Below are 20926 nucleotides of genomic sequence, written 5' to 3'. Positions count from 1 at the left end.
TGGCTAACCTACACCTCTAGCAATGATGCAATGAAAACAGTGATATAACAGCTGTTAAGCAAACAAATATCACTTACTCACCTCCATATAATATAAATAAATATTGTGGTTTTACATGTGGGTATGTACCAGTCTATTTCTTTGAAAGGTACAGTAACTTCCTCAAATTTCCGCTAACTTTAGCTGCCTAGCAAGTAATAAACCTGATCAATGTAGTTTATACCCTATGCACATATATATGGTGTCAGTAAATTGGATTTAGAAGTTGTATATTTGATCTTTCTGTATTTTCCTAAATGTAAAACTTTATTATTTGAAAATGAGGTCAAATAATATAGCTTGTGCCCTCTGACCTTTGTGAGCCAACCTCTCACGGTGGGTTTAGCAGTGGTCTCCACGGTAACTTGGCTGCTGGTCTGGACTTTGAGTATGTTCTGTAGAACCCTGATCCACTCCTCCAGGATGTTGGGTGAATCAGCGGTCAGATAGAAGGTCTTCTTCTCTGTAATCAACTGATTAGAGCAAAGGCAGAAATATGGGAAAAATGCTAATCCAAGCTGACAGAGATAACATCATCATGTTAGAGAAGATCATAATCAGCTTCTAAAGAGCCAGGAAAACATTCCAGTCTAGTGTTATACCTGATGTCATGTTAAACAGCTACTCTGGTATGCAGCAGTAAAGCTCTGCTGAGAAACACTGCTATAATACTGGTGTATGATATTATACACTGTTGGCCATAAACTTGGAATAATTTTGCTTTCAGACAAATTGTTCTATTTTGCAAAGGTTAATTGTGGTTAAAATTTCACTGTGATATGTTTGAAAGAGATTGATCAGTAAAGGTTTGAGAATATATACACTTTATCTATTAAGAATAAATCACATTGTCATAATAATTTCATGAGAAGAGAAATATGAAAATATTTTATTCCAACTTTATAGGCAACAGTGCGTATGAGCACTGGTGTATATGTAGGTGCTTATATATGCTCACTGTCTTTCAGTTTTTCTTTTGCATTACACTCTTAAATTGGATCTATAAAAACTAACCCTCTTTTTTGATTCATCACAGTTTCCTGTTTGAATCAATCGGTTCAAGTATTCAAGTCCTACACAATGTTGAGCACCAATACATTGTCTTGCAAATGATTATTAGGACAATTTCCACCTACTTGAAATGTCTGTGCACCTTCTCCACGTACTATACAGCAGGATGAGTTGAGCTCAATCTGACCCTGAGGCTTCCTGATCACATCACTCTGAGAAACACACAACAACATATACAAAATCACAAATCTAACTTCATCATTTCGGTTTAAAGTTGTAAAAAACATCACCTCAGAAACCTTTTAAATGCTGTGATTATAGATTCATTAATGTACATAATTTTTAAATTTAGTTTAATGAGGTGTAAATATAGTACACATGAACCATCATTTGAACTATATTTATATCAAGAGCCAACATACAGCCAACTTAGACCAACAGCACACAAAACATAGACGCATTCCTGCAATGTTTTCTGTGCAGAAAGCAAAACCTTAGAAGGACACAGTCCGGCAGGCTCATAGGAAGAAGCACTCACAGGAGATTTGTAGTAGAGGATCTCTCCATTCCTCAGGATAAACCAACGCCGTTTCCAGGCTTTCACCTGACTGCCCATCTTCAGCAGGTACCCAGACTTCTCCAACATTTCCTGCAGAGCCAAACAGTAAAGGCAAACAATTCACGATACATCTTATTGTATGAAGTTGCTAAAATATACGTTTTTGACATTTTATTCCTAAACTGTCCTGTTACTAGTCTGCAATTATTTTTTAAAACTATAATCAGCAACTTCATTTAAATTTTAAATTATATTATGCAAGCTTAAGACTAAAACAAACACAATAATATAGCAATATTATTGTGCCTGTCAGCCAATTAGTAATCAATATAGGATTTGATATATAGAATATTAGTAACATTTGACCCTCTAAGTGTACAAACTGTACAATTGCAGAGATGACAGCCCAAGGAGAATTTCACTCACAGGCCCAGTGCTTTCACACGAGTAGGAGGAGGTCCGCTGGACTTTATGTTCTGGTTCAGAGTAATCACTGTCCAGGGAATAGGCATCAGGAGGAATGGCATAGTCACTCTCTGAGCTGACAGAGGACATGGACACACCTTGGAAAAGAGAGAAGATTGCACATGAAAAGGAATAGTAAGAAAGGCGTCCTAGAAGTGTCTGAAGGGAGAAATAAATTGTACGTGTCAGAAGGGTCTGAAATGGAAAATCCAGACTATTACAGTATTATATATCAGTATGTGAGGTTCGGTGCATTCCAACTGTTGTTTTACAGTATGTGAGTTTCAGTGCTGAATGCTAAATGTAGCTACTGGCTGTTGTAGATTTGCTCTATTTAGTTGTATCAGTAAATGATTTCCAGTTTTCATATTCTCAGAATACACCATCACTCAAAGAAATAATGAGGCTCATTCAATCCCACATCATTATCTAAAATTTACACTATTAACGTTGTTAAAGCAAGGCAGTATTTCCGAATTTATGAGAGGTCATTGTCTAATTTCCAATTCTCACCTCTCTTGACAGCTCGTGGGCTCCCAGGGACACTACTCTTCCTGTCTGGACTCAGGATGGAGGTCCGTAAACTGGCCAGAGAGCTGCTGTCGTCCTCTGACCCAGAGTCATCATCAGGTAGAGGGACACTGCTGATTTGAGTGGCTTTCTAAAATGAACAATTTACAGTGATGCAAAACACGAGCTAATGTAATTTCAGTAGAGATAAAAAAAAGGTTGGATATTTACATTGAACTGACTGTCAAGATACCAAAGTGTCAACCTTAACTAATGCAGAACATTTCACTTACCCCTTTCAGTGTTATATACACTGGCACATTTATATTCTTGTAGATCAGCTGCGTAAACGGACTTGCCGCTGGATACTGGGGTAAGTTGGACCCTGCAATGTGAAAGCGTGGACGATTACTAAAAAAAAAGGTATGTCGTTTAATGACATTTTAGAGACAAGAGCATAGCACGACTGTGCCAAAAAAATCTAATGCTAACAATGTGCAGGAGAGTCAGAACACATCTATCCATCTAGCTCTGTATTTATCCAAATGGCAGCATAAGAAACTGGTTATATGAGACTAAGTAAGGATGTAGCACATACAACACTTAATGAGTACTGCTCTCATTTAGGCGTTTAGGTTTGCATTTGTACAAGGCAGGTTTTTCCTTATCTTTTACGGGATACAAAATTTGCTTTACACTAGTTTGCCACACCTGTGCTATCGAGGCTCTTTAAACTGATGCACACCACTGAGAAACACAGAACTTTAATAAGAAGAAATCGATATTTCATAGCTGCATCACTGATTATTTGAAACTGTTTACACCTTCAAAACTTCAAAAAAAGGTTTATTTTTAAAGTTAAAAGGGAGGCTAGACCGCTTTAAAGATTCACTGGGGAACATGAGAATAGTGATAAATATGGAATAATAATTCTACTATGGCACTTCAAGGGGATCGAACTAATAAAAAAAAAAAATACTGATCATTTCCACTTTAGTTTCATCAAAATATGTCAGCGAAAACAAAGTAAAACTTGTCCATGGTATTCACAACAAATGCACCTTAAGCCACAAACAGGAAAGGCAGTGGACTAGGCTGAGCAAGCTATGACTAAATTCACAACGGCCACTTGGCAGTCAGCTACATGTACCTGATAGTTAGAAAACTCAATAGTCAGAGAGCTGTCAAACCTCAGCGTCTGCCTCCTGACAAAATGGATGATGTTGGGACTGAAAACACAGCAGTAATTACAGCCACACCACATCCTTTCATCACAGCTAAATAAAAAGGAGCCTCTCCCTCTGCTCCTCTAAACATCCATCCTCTTATGCTCTTCCTTAACCCCCTTAGAAAAAAAAAAAGAAAAAAGAGCCAAGCACAAGAGGATTGGACAGCCTCCTGAAGAGGAGCCCATAGCTGCACAGGTGTGAGGAGCCTCAGGCCAGAGGAAGCAATATCAAAGGCAGCAATGACAGATCCAAACCAACCACACTCAACTCAACCCCCCCGAGAGAGAATCACCTGAATGACATGTCACTTCACAGAGTGACTCACCTACCAAACCACAAGCAACACCACCCAAATTTAACACCCAGTGGCAGAATAGAGGACACACAGACACAGATTTACAGGGGAAAATCTGCTTTTCTTTTGTATTTCTCATTGCACTGAATATTTCACTGTAATAACAAAGATGTGGATGTTGGTGAAAAGTCAGTGGGCCACTTCCAGCAGGGGCTTACTTCTTGTGGGGCCTCTGGCTCCAGGACTTGCCTCTGATACTCTCATTCCTGCTTTAGCCACAGCGTAGATGTGACTTTCCTGCAAAGCCAGGAAAGTTTCAATTATTAACAATTTTAGACAGTACAACATTTTTGGCATCAACACATCTGCTAAATAAATCTTTAGAAGAAGCAGTTTAACACTGTAAATTACACCTTTGCTTTTTGTGATGAAAAGTTTCAGAAAACAACATCACCAACATCTTTATAGTTTGCATGTTGCATCTGTTTAATCACTAAAACCCAAAGTGTAAAAGTCACACATGGGGGCTACAAACTTGACTAAATTTTAACTCTTCTAGCGAAGTAATAGCTCAACCCACCATTAGGTGGTGGTAGGTGGATTTAGTTACTTTTGGAAAGAGCCAGGCCAACAGTTTTTAGCAAAGCCAGCCAGGTCCTAATACTATACTTTGGAATTAACTGAAAAACGATTTGAACTGATTTGAACTAAATTGAACTGATAATGGTTTCACATACCCATGAGGGAAAGCGGTGTAATGGAGGAGTTGGCGGCTTAAGAGCTTCTGGATCCAACCTCTCCAGTTCATCTGCCAGTCCCACAAATGAGACCCCATCCTGGGATAGGTCCTCTGTCTCAGGCCCCTCCACCACCCCATCCATGCTGTCAGAAAGTCCGTCGTCAATGTCTGTTTCTTCCACCACCTGAGAGAAGGGGGAGGTGGTAGTGCCGGTGCTTTTGAGGGTGGAGGAGGTGGAAGATGGGGACATGATGTCTATGTTAACATTAAGGTGGTGAAGTCTGTCCAGACTGGGCTGTGGCTGGCTGTAGTGCTTTTTAACCAGCTGAATGCTGTCTCTGGGGGTGATCGGAGTTCGTACTTTGGGTAACGTCATGCTGGTTCCTGACTGATGAACCATAGGCTTTTGTGGATTAAGGAAGGGATTGTTGGTGGAGGGGGAGCGAGATAGAAGTGGGCTTTTGGGTGTTATTCTGGTGGGTGAATCTGGGGGGCTTGGTCCATGGGCCATCTCATAAGCAGAGGAGGAAGACGAAGAGGATGATGAAGAGTGAAGACACTGAGAGCGAAACTTGCTGTTGAGCTCATCGGAGGAGTTGTCTCGATCCAGGCAGCCAGCCTGACCCTCAGGGCCTGCTGGGAGATCTGTTCCGCTGATGGAAACAGGGTTGCTAGGACCCTGAGAAAGTGCATCGTGGGCTGCAAGATCTCCAAGGTAAATCCCTTTACTAATCTGTTCAGAAGGCCTTTTCACATCTGGGATTGGACAGATTAATAACATATGAGAAAGTCTACATATTACAGAGAAACTAATATGTGCTTTGATTCACGTGCACGATAAGATCAAGACAATCGCTGCATCAAGTAGTGTATCTAGAACATATGAATCAACAAGTGCTAAAGTGGGGACATGGTGATGGAGTGGTGAATTTTGTCAGCTGTAGCTCTGGCTTCAGTGAAGCCCAGTTGCAAACCTCCACAGAGGACCTACACACTTTAAGCAATGAGAATTTCCCCCTTCTAAAATAGTTTTTGGTGGAATGTTGCTTAAAGCAATGAGGGTGTTAATTATTTACACAGTAGCTTAGAGCAAGAGTCATTCAAAGAAAACAATGTTATAGAAATTATAGAAACTGTAAAATAATCCTTTATGAAGAGAGCAAATGTATTAAGAAGTAAAATGATTTAACCCGATGCATTTTTTATTTTTGCTGAGCAGTGCATATTTTGCCACGGGACTAATTAATTTGTTTCATTTCTGCATGTTTACACTCACACAAAGTCTGCAGAAAAGATTTGTGGAAAACAATGCTTGCAGACTGGAGTCTACCAATCAGATCAACATCTTCGTTTCAGTTCCTTGAATCAAAAAACCTCGCTTCAAAGCTTCCTGCCACCCAGCCTGAAATACTGTAATATGAATCAAGGGCAGCACACCTGTTGGCGAGATCTTGATATTAGAGCTGGCCCCACGAGGACCTGTCAGTCTCCAGCTGTCGTCCTGGGCAGGGGGTGTGCCCGGGCAGCTGGGAGGAAACAGCGGGCTGTTGGGCACCAGGTGGGTATCTATTACAGGGGAGGTGGCAGGAGATCCTGAGGATGCAGGTTTCTCTAAGAGAGCTGGACAAAGACAACAACCAACAAGTCTTATCCACTACAGTTTTCAATCATTCCCAACTTGTCAGCATCACCTTTGCCTGTCCCGCTGATAACAAAATGCTGTTATCCAAAGGTCACAGTATGACACATTTTTCAGTAGAGTGTCCAAAACATATGGATAAAATAATCACTCCTCTCTCTTCATGTTATGCACGTTGTCAGCCAGCTAAAAGCTTTCATCCTTTTTCTCAACATCGCAGCTTCTGTGGGTCCTGTCCTGCACCTTTGTTGGCCAATGCTAGTTATGATGCACCTGTATGAACACCCACAGCAATACTCACATTGTAATTTGTCCTGCAGCAACATTATTTGTTCTGTCTGCTTGAGGTTGGCCATTTTCAGCTGCTGGTTCTCTTTCTCCATCTGCAACAAATCACATTTTAGCAGTTATATAAATGCCTCCTAAAACGGCTTAATTTGAAAGATGCATTGACATCATTTATAACCGAGTATTTAGAAACTCTTAGTTAATATATTCTATAAACCGTAGTAGATAGAGTTTTAAATGTAGGCATCTCTTGTTGCCACCTTTGTCTCTCAAGAAGACAGCGAGGCCTTTCCCAGAGGCTTTAAATTCAGTCAGGGCTGTGTCATACATGTCTGAGCTTACCTCTCTAAGCTTAAAGGTGACCCAGTCTTTAATCTTGGCGGCCTTCTCCTCAATAATTTTTGCCTCCTGGGCTCTAACTAAGATCTGGAGACAGAGAAAACAGGATTTGTGGATTATTGCAACCTACATTAAAAGTTCATAATGACAGTTCTTTATGTAATGGCTCAATCCATACCTGCTTTTCCAGCTGTATCTCTAATCTCTTTATCATAGCATCTTTTTCTTGAACCTGATTGGTCAGGTCTTGATACTTTTTGTACAATGAGCTTTCTGATTCACTGGTTTGTATGTTTGCACACTTGAGCTTTTCTTCCATGACATGGATCTGAAATGCATAATTAGAGGGGTGAATGCACACACAGTTCAGATTTGCATGGGTCATTTAGATTTGATGGGCACCGCACAAGGAAGAAAAAAACACAGATACATTTGCCAACTGTAAAAAAAAAAAAAATGTTTCTCAAGCCCTTTAGGTATTTCTTGTTTTTAAAGAAAGGGCACCGTTAAATTACCACCTACAGAAAACACCTGGAAGAGCCATTGATGACGGCAGATCCGTAATTAAACACGACAGCAAAAAGGACAGAGAATGTGTGATATGTATGAAGTTTCCTGTCCTTAAACCACACTCTTTTAGGTCCCATTAAAGAGGCTGACTCCTAATTAGTGGTTTGGAGTCTACACAAAATCCAACTGACATTTGACGTAATGGCTCTCAAATTCAGGATTTCTCCTAATTTCACTCAGTGTCGAGCATGAAAGGTCACGGAAATTTAACAAAAAGGAATACGAATTTAAGATGCACTTACTAGAAATTTATTCAGCCACAAGTCACAGCTTCTCCTCTAAGAAGGACTTTTGCAAACTAAGCAAATTTTCCAGCACGGAGACTGTGAAATGCAATGGGCATGCTTGAAATGTAATAACCCCTCACTACATGGAAATTAAACTGTGTGACAGCAGCAATTAGGATTTTCAGTAAACCCTAAAATGGACAGATGGATTCATAATTTACCCATTTACTTTTATTCTGTGTCCACAATTTCTTTCTAACCTGTTTATTTCTTGTTTAACCTGGTTGCCAGCACTGTTGGACTGGTTTTAGCAATCAATCCCAAAACCCACTAGGTATCATACTTGTAACTATGAAAATGAATGCCAGGTTGAAAAACAGTCAAACTATCGTTTCACATCTTATAAACTGTGGTCAGAAGGATCTACCTGTTTTTCGGCACTTTCAGCTCGCTGGTCAGCCTCCATCACCCTCTGCTCCAGCTCCTGCATCTGAAGTAGAGACAGAGGAGGTTACTATAGTTTTATACTTAGTTAGGACAATGTCCATATTAAATGCTGGGGTTAGGGGGTGGTCACTGAATGGTTACCTTTAATACACCTACAGCCCAGAGCTACAGGTTGTGACAAGAGATATCCAGTAAAGGTCTGAGAAAGTAGTCACACACAAATGCATAAAGACAACCTTAATCCTTCATAATCACTTTTGCCATAGGGAAGACATAAAAAGCGTAATATAGTTTGAAGTTTTAACAGACTGCTTTTAGGAAAGCATTTCTAATCAAGAAAACCCTTCTAGAAGTGGAAAACACAATTATTCTCCTCTGAAGTCAAATGTTTTACTATTTGAAAAGGAGCAGAAGGGCACAGATGGTGGAAGCAGCAGAGAGGCCCTCAGATATTCTGTCACACTACTTCTCCTGGTCAAACAACAGAGTCATAGAAGAATGCTAGTATGTGTGTCCATAAGCTTGTGTCACCTTTTGTGCGAGGATCCATACTCACGCTTTCAAAGGCAAACACTGTCCATGCACACATTTGCAAGAACCCTGTCTCTCAGCAATTCTCTCTCTCACACACACACACACACACAGGATGCCCTTACTTCTGAGTGCAGTGACCCAATAGAAAGGAGAGCAAACATCCTAATGGATTCACTTTGCTTGGGAAAATTATTTGAATTATTCTTGTCATCTTTGTTCCGTTTTCGTTGTCTTTCTTTCTGCATTCTTGTCACGTGATTCCCAGAATCCACCACACACAATATTTGAACACTTACTCACAGCCGGATTAACACTCAGTAAAGTTGAAGCACATCTGCAAGGGGAGGTGTGGGAGGAGGTTTGTGGCTAGTGGTTGGATAACTCCTCACCTCAAGGTCAAAAGCCTTTGTCACAAGTCAAAGGTTGTACCACGCTTAAACTAAAGAAGAGCAAATAGCATTTGTTCTCCATTCAAGCAACAGAATGGAAGAGGCAAGCAAGCACTTTAGGTGAACATAAACTACCTCAAAGGTCACTTTGTAGTCCAGATGTGAGAAGTGCTGATCAGAAGAAACCATCGACGAGCTTAAAAACATGCTACACCACATATGGAAGACAAGTAACAGGTCAGGAGGTGGAGGTGGCTGGACCTTGAGTCATAGGATTAAAGTGTAAGGAAGCAAAACCTGGGTGTGAAGCAAAGGGTCTGTCGAGAGTGTGAGCTGGTCATAAATTAACTTCCTAATAGTTAGAGTACAGCATTAAAATACATCACACTACAAATGTGTGTGTTGAGATCAGGACCCTTAAAACTTTTTGTAGTAATCAGGTTTGCGCTGCTCACTTAAGGACCTTTTCTTCACAGCTGAGCAGTAAGGGAAGATCTAAGGTATATAAGCTTTAAAACCACTTTTACAGTTCACTTGCAAACTAGTTGTTTTCTGTTCAAACCATTGTATTCACACTACTGTTGATTCCTTTTTTCATTTTAGTTACTTAAAGTTTTTCCACACACTCCGTAATGCAGCTGTCAACTCTACAATTACATGTTCTGTAAGTTGTGCCGACAATGGTCCTTGGACCAAAGACTTCACTGTTTGCATATGAAACACATTCACATTTATTTTTGCATCTGACCAGCCTTAGTGTGCAGGCAGATTTCTTTCTTGTAAAAGATCTGCAGATGTCCCCTCTGTTTGGGAATCACTGTTACATATCATCATCACCTTGGGTGACCTGATAGTAAGAAACTACATTCTGTAACCTTTAGGCTATCAGACATAGGACTGATATACGGACTGTGTTTGTTTGTTGTCAGTTTATCTCTGTCCGATTAGCTGCTGAAGACTCCAACTGTTGAGGCCCGAATCGCTGAGCAGGCGTGAGACAACTACGTCTGCTCTGCAGCATCTGTCAAGCCACAGTGTCACACAGCAACTAACGTCTGCTGCTGAAAAGGCAGAAAACGAATGAGATGGGAGTCAAGTTTCATAAAGTGCTGTACTACATATATTGCCACACTTCGAGAATATAATACAATGTGTTTGATGATTTGCTGTATTACCTACTGTTAACAAATGCTATCAAAATACTAAAACCAAATATGAACAGATGATCCATCCAGATGCCATCCATCCACTGTAACCTCTTCTCCTGTATATGGTCGCGGGAGGGCTGGAGTCTATCCCAGCTGTCATAGGGTCAGAGGACTGGTACACCCTGGACAGTCTAGTCTATCCCCAGGCCACAGATGAATGAAGTGCTGTTATCAACACTGTCTGTGTAACCAAAGCCTGATCCATTTAGTTTCTGTGTGCCATACATACCTAACACGTCAATAAGCCCCACCACTCCAATGGGTGCATTTTGCTGCTATAACTACATTTTGTCCCTCTGCTTTTATTCAATTGACATTTGCTGAAAGCTTCACTGCACCGTCAGTTAATCTAGGAACCTAATTAGGCTTTTAAAACTATATTTTTGTGCTTCTTAAAGTCTTCAGGAATAATTGTGTTGGGTGCCGTGAGTCACAATTTCCCAAAGTACTGGGAGCCAGACTAATAAAGCATTGTTGATCCTTTGTTGTTATTTGCTGACAATATCAAAAAATCTGATTATAACCAGACTTCAAAATATAACTGAAAATTGCCAATAATAATTTGTGTTGTGAAATGCAAAACAATGTGTTTCCACTGAGGAACTTTAGAAGGACTGATATTATCCAGAGAGGTGGAGATTAGAGGAGAGCAAACCACAGATCATCTACTTCCAGGACACAAAAGGTCTGTCAGAGCTAAATATCTGTTACCTCAGGCTGACAGATATCTGAGATCTGATCTTATTGAATGAACCTACAAGGGACTTGACTTTACTCACTCATGGTTTTTTATGAGTGAGGGAGCTAAAATCTGATGGTAATTTATTTTGTCTGTTTCTGCAGTGCACACTGGAGGACAAAATAGATATTATACAAATCGTAAACACTGGATAAAGTAAAGTGAATCGAAAACTGGTTTGACTGTAAAATGTTAGTGTTCCACATGCCTCTCAACTTTAATCATTAACCCTTGTACACAGAGGATAGTTAGTAATGTCTCTGGTTGAATCATTAAATGCTTAAGCCATTGGTCAAAAGAGGGGAGTTCGAATAAACAAATGAAAGAAAGAGTAATAAAATACGAAAAGAGTTGAAGTAAGCTCAGCACATAATTTTAAATACTACTGTATGTCTCAGTGATTGATTAAATCCGTTTTAACTATTGGAAATAGAGAAAAGGGTTATTTTATCAGTAAAAACCTGGATTTTTATGACCTTAAAAATGGACCATAAAAAAAAGCTACACAGGCTAAACTTAAGCTGCTGGACTAATGGAAGGAGCTGATCCAAACAAATCCTCCCATGAAAATAAATATTTATACATACAAATGGGATCCAAGTGAGCTTTCTGTAGCCTGACATGTTCATTGATACCTATGGTCACAAATACCAGTGTTTGCACCATGTAAGGCTTATAAATCTTATCCGTCCACTATTCAATTAGCCGAATAATCAAAGGAATAACAGCTGGAAGCAATAGTTGCATTGGAACGTTTGGTCATTTATCATCATCATTTTCTTATCAGTGTGTTCTATTGAATCTTTTATTGAATTTCGTTTATGCAATTTGGTTGGAACATTTTAAATATCAAACTCACTGCAGCAACATGGGGGAGGGAAATGTTGGTCTCTACCACTTTGCTCCAGATTTAAATAGTTTACCTATTGGATGGGTTCCCGTGACAGTTTGTACAAACATTCATAATCCCCACGATATAGGGCCTACTTAATTTCATGATGATATTATTTCTGCCAGCAGAATTTGTCCAGTAATTCGATTCGTGAACAAAAACTCTAAGAACGAACGCCGACTGTCTAGTGGCAGTTAGCAAATATTAGCACAGCAAACTAAACAAAAGCTGAAGCTGAATCTGCAGCTGGAGTCCTGCTTGAGGTGCCTACAACACATGATTTGATTTATAGTTCAGAGTTGGATCACTGTTGACGTCACCTTTGAAAAATAATTAGTGTTACATTAATTTTTTACTTTATAATACAGAGCTTCGCTGAGCCACACTTAAGGTATTTTAGGACATTTAGGTAACATTGTCATGGCGAGCAGAAGGTTTGTTAGGTGCTTAAGTTATACTGAAAAGTTAAAGACAAGGGAGAGTTTTTCTTTGACTTCCTTGATGTTTTACACTGTAAACTTGGTGTTCTCAACTCAGGTCTTCAAAGCCTCACTGCTATGCTTGTTTTCCCAACTAACTTTTAGTACAACCAGTTCTCCATGATCTGTTTCTGTCATGTTAGCCATTTCCCTGATGAGGACCCAGTAGGGATGAACTCTTACTGGCATTAGTCCAATAAAGAGCATAGAATTAGAACCAGATCTGTAATTTCAGGCGTTATTACTCACTCGCTTTTCCCTCAAAATGTAAAACAGAAGCCAGAAAATAACACTTTAATCTCAACATATGTGCGCAAATCTTCAGCTTTTCAAAGGAGTAGACAGCCTTAGCTGGTAATTTGACTTTTTATTACCACATTTGTTTGCTCAGTTGTAAAATTATGTCACTTCAGTACCAGAAGTGAAAGCAAATATTTTCCCCGATAACTTTTGCAAACCCTCCTTTCATATTTTCTGTAGGTCAAAGTTTAAGATTGAAAGCCTAAATGCTGATAGTCATAAAAGGACACTTTTCAATCCATAGTAAACACTCAAACTAATTCTTAAATAGACTAATAGTCCTGCTCTCTTTTTCTTTCTAGTCCCTAACTTGCAGTCTGCCTCTGGAGATAAATGCCATGTCACAGGCAACCACGTCAACTTCTCTTTTTCATGTTTTTCCATACCAAAGTGGGTCAATGCGTAAAACACTCCTAACTTGGCAAGAGTGGAGATGAAGAGCATGAAGCAGTCTTTCCAAACAGCAATAACATGACGGAATCATAGTCAGAAAAAAAAAAAAAAAGAGAAGAAAAAACTCACTCAGCACAGGCCTCCAACTTAACCCTGGTTAGTGCTGTGTGTATCAGAGTTGTTATACACACGTTTATGGCAGATGTGTGAGAAAAAGTGAAGGAATACTTTGCCTATTAAAAAAAAAAAAAAAAAAAAAAGGATTTGAATTCCCCTTCTTGGCACATAAATAATACTAGGTACTGTCTGCTCCTTAATAATGTTATGAGTGAAAAGTAGGAAAGGAGAGCAATTAGTCCGTATGTGAACTGCATCGCAAGCTTCAACTTGTTTAAAATTGTTTATAAATGCAATGAAAAGGCCAAAACCAACAATAAATACAAGTTAAAATATTACTGGTACGGTAGATGCTGATCTCTGTGGCACAGATTTCAAGTAAGTTGAGCACTGTTATGAGTAAATGTTATTCAAAAGAAGAGAATAGGGAATTTGGACAGGACAGTTTTGACCAATGGAGATAGATAATAGATACAAACTTGGTGCATAAAATGGTGCATAAAATCCTCATCATACATAAGATCTTCTTCATCATTCTCCTGATAATTAAACACAATTCCCATCTCCAGACAAACTCTGAAAGCTCTAAACAGAATGTGATGTTGGCACACTCACTATTGCTGCTAGTTGTCACCAAGCAGTAAGCCGCGCAGTACGTCTTCATCGTTTTTTGGAGAGCAGTACAAACAACATACGCTCTCATTTTTTACAGGAGGACAGTCTCTCCGCTCCGAGCTTATAAGGTTATAATGTCTTTTATTAATGAGTTGCTCTCACTTTTAACAGTCATAAAAGTTTGTGTGTGTGGGTTGCATAGGATCTATCAGAAAAGTTGGAGGTCTGACAAAACCTGACAGAGGACACAGCAGGGAGTCGTCCTGCTCTTATCAGCCACTGGGTTATGTTTGGACTGTAAACATCCTGCTGACTGACTGAATGAACCTCTCGACGTCTCCAGAATTAGAGATAATACAGAAAGCAAACCACTGTGACACTCCAAAAGAAGGCAGCTCCAAGTTGTTTGAGTCTATAAAAAAAAAAAGGCAACTTGTAAAGCTATGGAGAAACCGACTGAAACAGTATAAAAGTCAAGACAGGAGTGCAGTTTTTTCCTGCTACTAAAGTCATTCCTCCTTTTTCTAATCCAAACATTTCCACTCTTTTACCAACAAATCTTCTGCACTCAACTGAATCTCTTGATGACAGTCGATTACTTTCCAAAGTGTCTGGTAGTTAGGCTTTACAACAGCCACAACTTTACAAGCATTTGGCCAGCTGCTGGCGGTTCTTTCCCCTCACTTACGGGGAAGCACCAGAAGTGATGAGTTAAAACGTTAAATATTACTTTTTGGCTGAAACTGTGGCCAGCATCTGATGACACAGAATGAGTGGACCAAATGTTTATCAAATAAGCGGAGTAATTTCATCTGTCTTTAGGCAAACACATAAACATACAGTCACCCACACCTGTACTTTCAACTGGTTGACGTGCTTTGTTTGTTACCTCGTGCATGACGCTCCTAAAACGACTGCCAGAAGAGAAGATGATGATGATGATGATGATAGGGCAGTGAGATCTGCATGGCTTAAGTAAGAATATATAATGGCATTGACTTCTTTTGCAGATGAAAGTGACAGGATAGCTTTAAATCAAAGCGGAGCCATTCGGTTTGGCTAAAACGGTCACAGTTTCAGTTATATTATCATAATATTTAATGCCAGCGTAGCCCAGATATCGGGGAGTAAACCAAACTGTGCTCTATAAATTTTGATCCTTCTAGTTTGAGAATGCTGTCAGACTCCCAGGAACCCATGGAGAGTATTTCTGGCGAAAACCGATTCTGTGTTGCTCTGTTTGCACATAAAAGCTTTTGAGAGAGGCTCATTTACTTCTACTGAAATTACTGCAAAGCAGGAACAACCATGCCAGACCACAGACATCATCCATGTGCCTTTCACAGTTGTTGTCATCTACATTGCTGCAGCATGTAGTTGCATTTCTAGGGAGGTGCACGTCAAGCTATACGTTTGATGCACAAGTATGAGTAACGCCGAACCATTCAGAGAAGGCCAAATCCTGTGCATCACATACTGACCTGAAAGGGTTCCTTGCCACCCGACGCTCTTTGGAACCTTGGGTGAATTGATTTTAAGCCTCAAGCTACAGTTAGCTTGATTCCCAAATGCTGCATACTGTAGCTCTTCAGGTAAATTATAAACTGCAATCTCACTTCACCGCTGACCACTTATTAACTATTGATTATGTATTTTCAGGTGAACATTAATAGGTGAATATAAGCTATGGAGTGATTTCAGATACGGCTTCTGTGGTTTTCTCCCTTACCTTTTCTGCCAGCAGCTCTCGGATTTTCCCCGCCTGCAGCCGGAACCTCAGCAGCTGCATCTCCAGAGCGACGCAGCGTTTCTGCCAATCCACGGGAGCTGCTCCAACAGCTCCTGACCCGCCGTTCTCCAGCACGTCAGCCATGGTAAAGACTCCGCGCTCTGCGTGTAGACTCAGACCAGACTGACAGACAGAAAACACAAGTTTATTGATAATCTTTTTAGCGTGTTATTTTTCCAGTCATGCTGTAAAGAGCACATGAATGTAGGTATCAGCATTGAGACAGTAAATTTCAGCCCCAACAGGATGCAAAAATAATGATGGTATTTCCGTCAGCAGTTCAGCTTCTGTTTTCATTTACAGCACAATAGCAGAAAAAGTGATTTAAGCTCTAAAATGCTCATTGCTGACCGCATTTCCCATGATTCACCAAGACTGTGTGTGTAAGCCAAACACTAATAATTCCACAATGAGACAAGTTTAATGAAAGCTTCCTCTTACTTTCTGTATTGCTGTGACACAAAGAAACATGCTCTGCAAACACATACTAATCACACATACACACACTTTACACAGACAAAAAACACACAGCTTTAAGAGATCCCCACAGACTGAATCTTTCTTTCCTTTTCGTCCCCAGTCTCTCCACATGCCCACACACACTGAACAAAATCTCTGCAGGGAAGCTCTGTGTCAGTGGGGGAGTTGGGTTCATGCTCCCAGGCGAGCCAGCTACAAAGCAGGTCAGCACTGTGCTCTTTAGCCAAATTACCTACTAACCCAATCCCCTGGTACCCTCCCCAACCCTTCCACCCCCATCCCACAACTCCCTAGCCATGCAATCCCTTCTTAATTACAAGGCAGGAGTGAAATGGGATCCTGTGCAGTACAATAGTGTCTTTCTGCATGACAGTCCCATCACAGCTAGAGAGGGGGGCTGTCAGCTTGTGACGGTAAAGAAAGGAGAAAAGAATGTGTGAGAATGAATGGGCCAAGTGCCGAATGTAGGAAACTGGGGCGCTGAAGTTATTTTTACCTGGGAAAGGATTGACTAGTGGCTATTTTTCTCTGGCAGGATACTCATTCACAAAGGTTGAGGCCCTACTGTGTGAACTCAATCAAAATCTGATTAACTCCAGATAAAAGTAGCCCTAACAACCAGCTCTGGAGGTTACAACTCCTGAAAACTTGGTGATTTAAGATATGTCAGATGCTCAGTAAAAGTCTGAGTAAACATTTGCATGTCCTTATGTCAAAATAAAGCCAAATGTAATTCAAGGAAGTCTGCATAGTCAGACAGACTCAAAGTGAAGCCAGACACCGTCAACAGAACAGCAGACGTTCAAAGTCCAGCAACTATAACTGCACCACGGCGCTCCCTGCAATTAGCATGCTCATAAATACAGGCCTAGCAAACAAATTACAGAAGTCGTGCATGTGAGGTTTTGCCAGCCGACCGCTGTACCCTGGCTGTGCAGTCATAGTCCAGCTACCGACGTCTCTCTTTCTATCTCTCTCTAGGGCAAGCTGGAAGGCATGAAGGTTAGGTAAAGCAGGATGCCAGAGCAGGGAACAGGGGAAATCAGTGAGCCTGAATAAGCCCTGCTGGGCCACACTGGGGTAAGCTCGGACAGAGGAGGTCAGCTCCACCTCCAGGAGCTAAAACAGCCGGGTGTAAACATGCTATTTGCTGGTTAAACACTCTTAGCACTGCAGTACCAATTCAAGCCTGCACTCCATGCTTGTTGAACATGGATTAGTGGTGGGGGGTGTTAGTGGTCATGCCAACTGGTGTCGGGAACCCAACTGATTAATCAGCAAGTTTAAAGTAAAACTTTCTACCGAGCAGGACGAGGAAGGCAACCAGAGATTACAGAAGACCACATATCCTCACAGCTCACTGCATCTGAGTGCACAAGGATAAAATCATCCCCAGTACATCAACTTGTCAAAAATGAGGTCATTTCCACTGAGTACGTGAGAAATTGACTTTTGTTCCTGCTAAGATTTGAAATGTGTTTTTTCTCCTTTTGCGTGAACTTAAGGCTTCTTTGTGGGATGGTTTATAGAAAAGCTTAGCGCAATTTTCAACAGAGTCTACTTTTATATACGACCTAATGAATACTATTGTCCTCTGCAGTGTCTACATATGTCTGTCTGCATGTGACAATGTTGGAAACATTCAGGTAGGAGAGAAGGAAGGGAGCTTTCCAGGATCTGCACGGCACTGTAGATCCATGTTTCGTACTTCTTACATTCAGGCCACACAGATTGGGTGGGTGGGGAGGTGCATGGGAGAGCCCAAGCACGGTATGGTAAGTCCTCACCTGGCTGCAGACATATGAAAGGCCCTGAGCGCTTCTCTACTTCCATCTAACTGTAAAATCGTGCACACAGTCATGGCCAGAGCAAATACTGGGGAGGACAACTGGATGGAAACGCCACCGCAAAGATCCCAGCAGGATGGTTTTTACAACTGCCATCGTCAACAAATGCTTTCCATTGACTGCACTGACAGTTATATCGCGTTATTCCTCAGGCTGAGTGAGATTTGATATCCAGTAAGAAGAGGTTCAATTCAAAATTTGGAAGATATCATGGAGTGCAATAAAACATTTTGGACAGTACTGCGTGTGACGTTTCTTTCTAGCTGCGGGACTAAATCTTTGCCATTTCTCGCTCAGCAAGATGATCAGGAGTGTGTGCTGCTCTTTAGAGGGTCTTCAGAGGATGCGGGGGGCACATGTGCAGGTCTCCTGTCAGTCCCATCATTGACTTGAACCTCCTTAATCACCACACAGTCAAACACACACTCCCTGGCCAGTTGTAACTCTTCAGCGATTGCTTAATAGAGCACAGACAGACACAGATGGAAATACACACACACACAAAGATTGGAAACAGACACATTTGCCCACACACACACTGACACAATGCTGAGCAAACAGCTGTGGTGATGTAAGTGATTAGGTGGTTCAGTGATATCATTCCCACCAGACATTTCAAATCCCTGCCGTTGTCGTCCAACTTGGCTTCCCCTCATTTTTAACCCCCCCTTAGATAAAAAAAAACTCCCATCAGACACTACAGAGGCATGAGTGTTAATCTGGGTCAGTTGCTGAAGATTTGTGTCAGCATGGAAGACTGCTGTATGCACAAAACCAGACAACGACAAACCCTGAGAGCACAAAGAGTCAAGAACAGTGTGTTACATATTGCCCTATCATCTCCTCAGTGCCCCCATATGTTTAACAAAAGGGGGACCTGTGTCGACTGCCATCCGGTGAAGTAGGCCTCACTCAAAAGGCCACTTTTGTTTACATTAGTGCCTGCCTCACTCTTTAGGCCCTACGTTTCAACTACAGCTGGGACATATTGGCTTAACTAAAGGGGCAAATCTCCAATGCAGCCTCACACTTCTTAACCTTTTATCCTATTTTTAGAAAAACAAAATGTATATAAATAACAGCATTTGCCCTAGTTTTTAAATGTTGTTCTGCAATAATCCAGACTAAAAAGGTAATTGTAACTCAGCTCAGACATTTAAAACAGTAGAGGCCAGTTCAAGTCTATAGCCTACTTTTTAGATCACATCAATCCTCCCCAACTTATCTTCTTAACTATCTTGTCTTACTCCTCTTTTTGTGGCTCATCCCTCCTCCTCCAACACCTCTTACTTTCCATCCCCTGGCCTCCCTAGCACCTTTCCCTCCCACCCTCGTCCCTTCCTTCTTTCCTCTGCATCCTCTCCTCCCACCTTTTGCGAGCAAGCAAGTAAGTCTGCAGCTCTCTCTCAGTACAGGTTAATGACAGGCCTCTGCAAACTGACCACACTCATTATCAGTCTCAGCCTTAAGTACAGGCCCTGGCATTCCTCTGTAGTGAGGTGTAAACATCTACCTCTGCTGCTCTCCTGGCCTGCAAACAAACACTTTTCAGTCTGTGACTCTGCAGCACGACAAGGGCCTGGGTGCTGTGGAATCATATGCATATATTCATATGTTTTGATAAATAACAAAACAGCATGCAAAGGATTAAAAGAAAAGATTACATTATGCAGGCGTGTGTCCATATTTTTGTTCCAAAGCAATGCGTTGTATTTATTATTATATAGAATTCATGTAAAACCCTTTAAAATAGCTTTAACCCAGGTTATTAGGACCACTCCAAGAGCGAGAAGTGACCAAGACCTTGTCCAAAAAAAAGGCTACAAGGAACAGGTGCGCCACCCGCGAACTGCTTAGTGGAATAGTAGCAACTGTAAAACGTCAGCAAACAGAATAGTTCAACCAGTGTCAAAAAGTTGGAAACGCAGCTTTTGTCTCAAACACACATTGGCGTTTACACTGAGCTCAGTGATTGTGCAGAAGCTTCGGAGATCAGTCGGTGCTCCTGTACCAGGGCCCCTCACGGCTACGTTACCTTGGGACTTCGTTGTCTCTCCGCCTTCGATACGGCTTCCTCCGCTCACGGACACCTACCCCGGTTGTTCGTTTTCGCAGCGCGGCTCATAACTTCTTCCTCAGCCCGTCGACTTTCGCTCCGCTCTCATTTCTCATTCATTTCATACCGGAGAGCTCACGTCTGGTGTCGCCCCGCTCCCGCTGCTGTCCTTCGCTTTCTGTGGAGACTTCAGCGGGACTCGCTCACAGCTCCATTCAACAGACTCATCCCATATTCCTTTAAAGGGCCCAATGCAGGATCAGGTTTCTCCAGGAGTCAGGCCCCCTTATGTGCAGAAGCTCTTCAGGATATTGCATTAAGGCTGGCTCGGGTTTTCCCTTTAGGATGTAAACACAGTTATGTGAATATTTCTCTGTGCTTAAGGAAAAATGTGACTATTTCTTTGTGCTTAAGGAAAAAGCCTCTTGCCCCAAGTTTTCTTTGAAGGTTTATTGTATTCGGTCGCTTCCAGACGTGTTATAAAACATATAAAACACTCTTTAAGTAGTGATTTTTTGTCAACTTATTGCTGATACCCTGAGAATGAGTTTTCTCCGTATCCCGCTATAACGAGACATTTTCTCGGGTTATGTAGTGTCTGGTGTAATTTCCCACAGGAAATTTTAATTAACTAGTGTTAATAATGCTGGCAGCTCTGTGACGCTAACATCAACAATGCTAACAATGCTAATATTGTGACAGGTATGGTAGCTACTGAAAGTTTTGGATTT

At 41.1% G+C, this 20926-nt stretch overlaps 1 protein-coding gene across 1 annotated transcript in view; it reads right to left on the bottom strand.

The window, feature by feature from the left end:
- plekhh1 (pleckstrin homology domain containing, family H (with MyTH4 domain) member 1) overlaps positions 1-20463 on the bottom strand; it is a 30779-nt gene extending 10316 nt beyond the window's left edge. Inside the window, exons 1-15 of the mRNA XM_067478951.1 lie at positions 20175-20463; positions 15753-15935; positions 8338-8400; positions 7292-7441; positions 7117-7200; positions 6788-6869; positions 6285-6467; positions 4846-5603; positions 4327-4405; positions 2878-2969; positions 2588-2735; positions 2036-2172; positions 1589-1699; positions 1176-1262; positions 354-512 (exon numbers count right to left, since the gene is read on the bottom strand). Of these exons, the coding sequence (XP_067335052.1) occupies positions 354-512; positions 1176-1262; positions 1589-1699; positions 2036-2172; positions 2588-2735; positions 2878-2969; positions 4327-4405; positions 4846-5603; positions 6285-6467; positions 6788-6869; positions 7117-7200; positions 7292-7441; positions 8338-8400; positions 15753-15896 (2277 nt within the window). The 5' untranslated portion in view covers positions 15897-15935; positions 20175-20463. The remainder of the gene's footprint in view (positions 1-353; positions 513-1175; positions 1263-1588; positions 1700-2035; positions 2173-2587; positions 2736-2877; positions 2970-4326; positions 4406-4845; positions 5604-6284; positions 6468-6787; positions 6870-7116; positions 7201-7291; positions 7442-8337; positions 8401-15752; positions 15936-20174) is intronic.
- Positions 20464-20926: the final 463 nt, after the last annotated feature.

This window comes from Channa argus, chromosome 16 (genome assembly GCF_033026475.1).
Source record: "Channa argus isolate prfri chromosome 16, Channa argus male v1.0, whole genome shotgun sequence".
Taxonomy (NCBI): Eukaryota; Metazoa; Chordata; class Actinopteri; order Anabantiformes; family Channidae; genus Channa; species Channa argus.
This window is presented reverse-complemented; position numbering and strand designations above follow the sequence as displayed.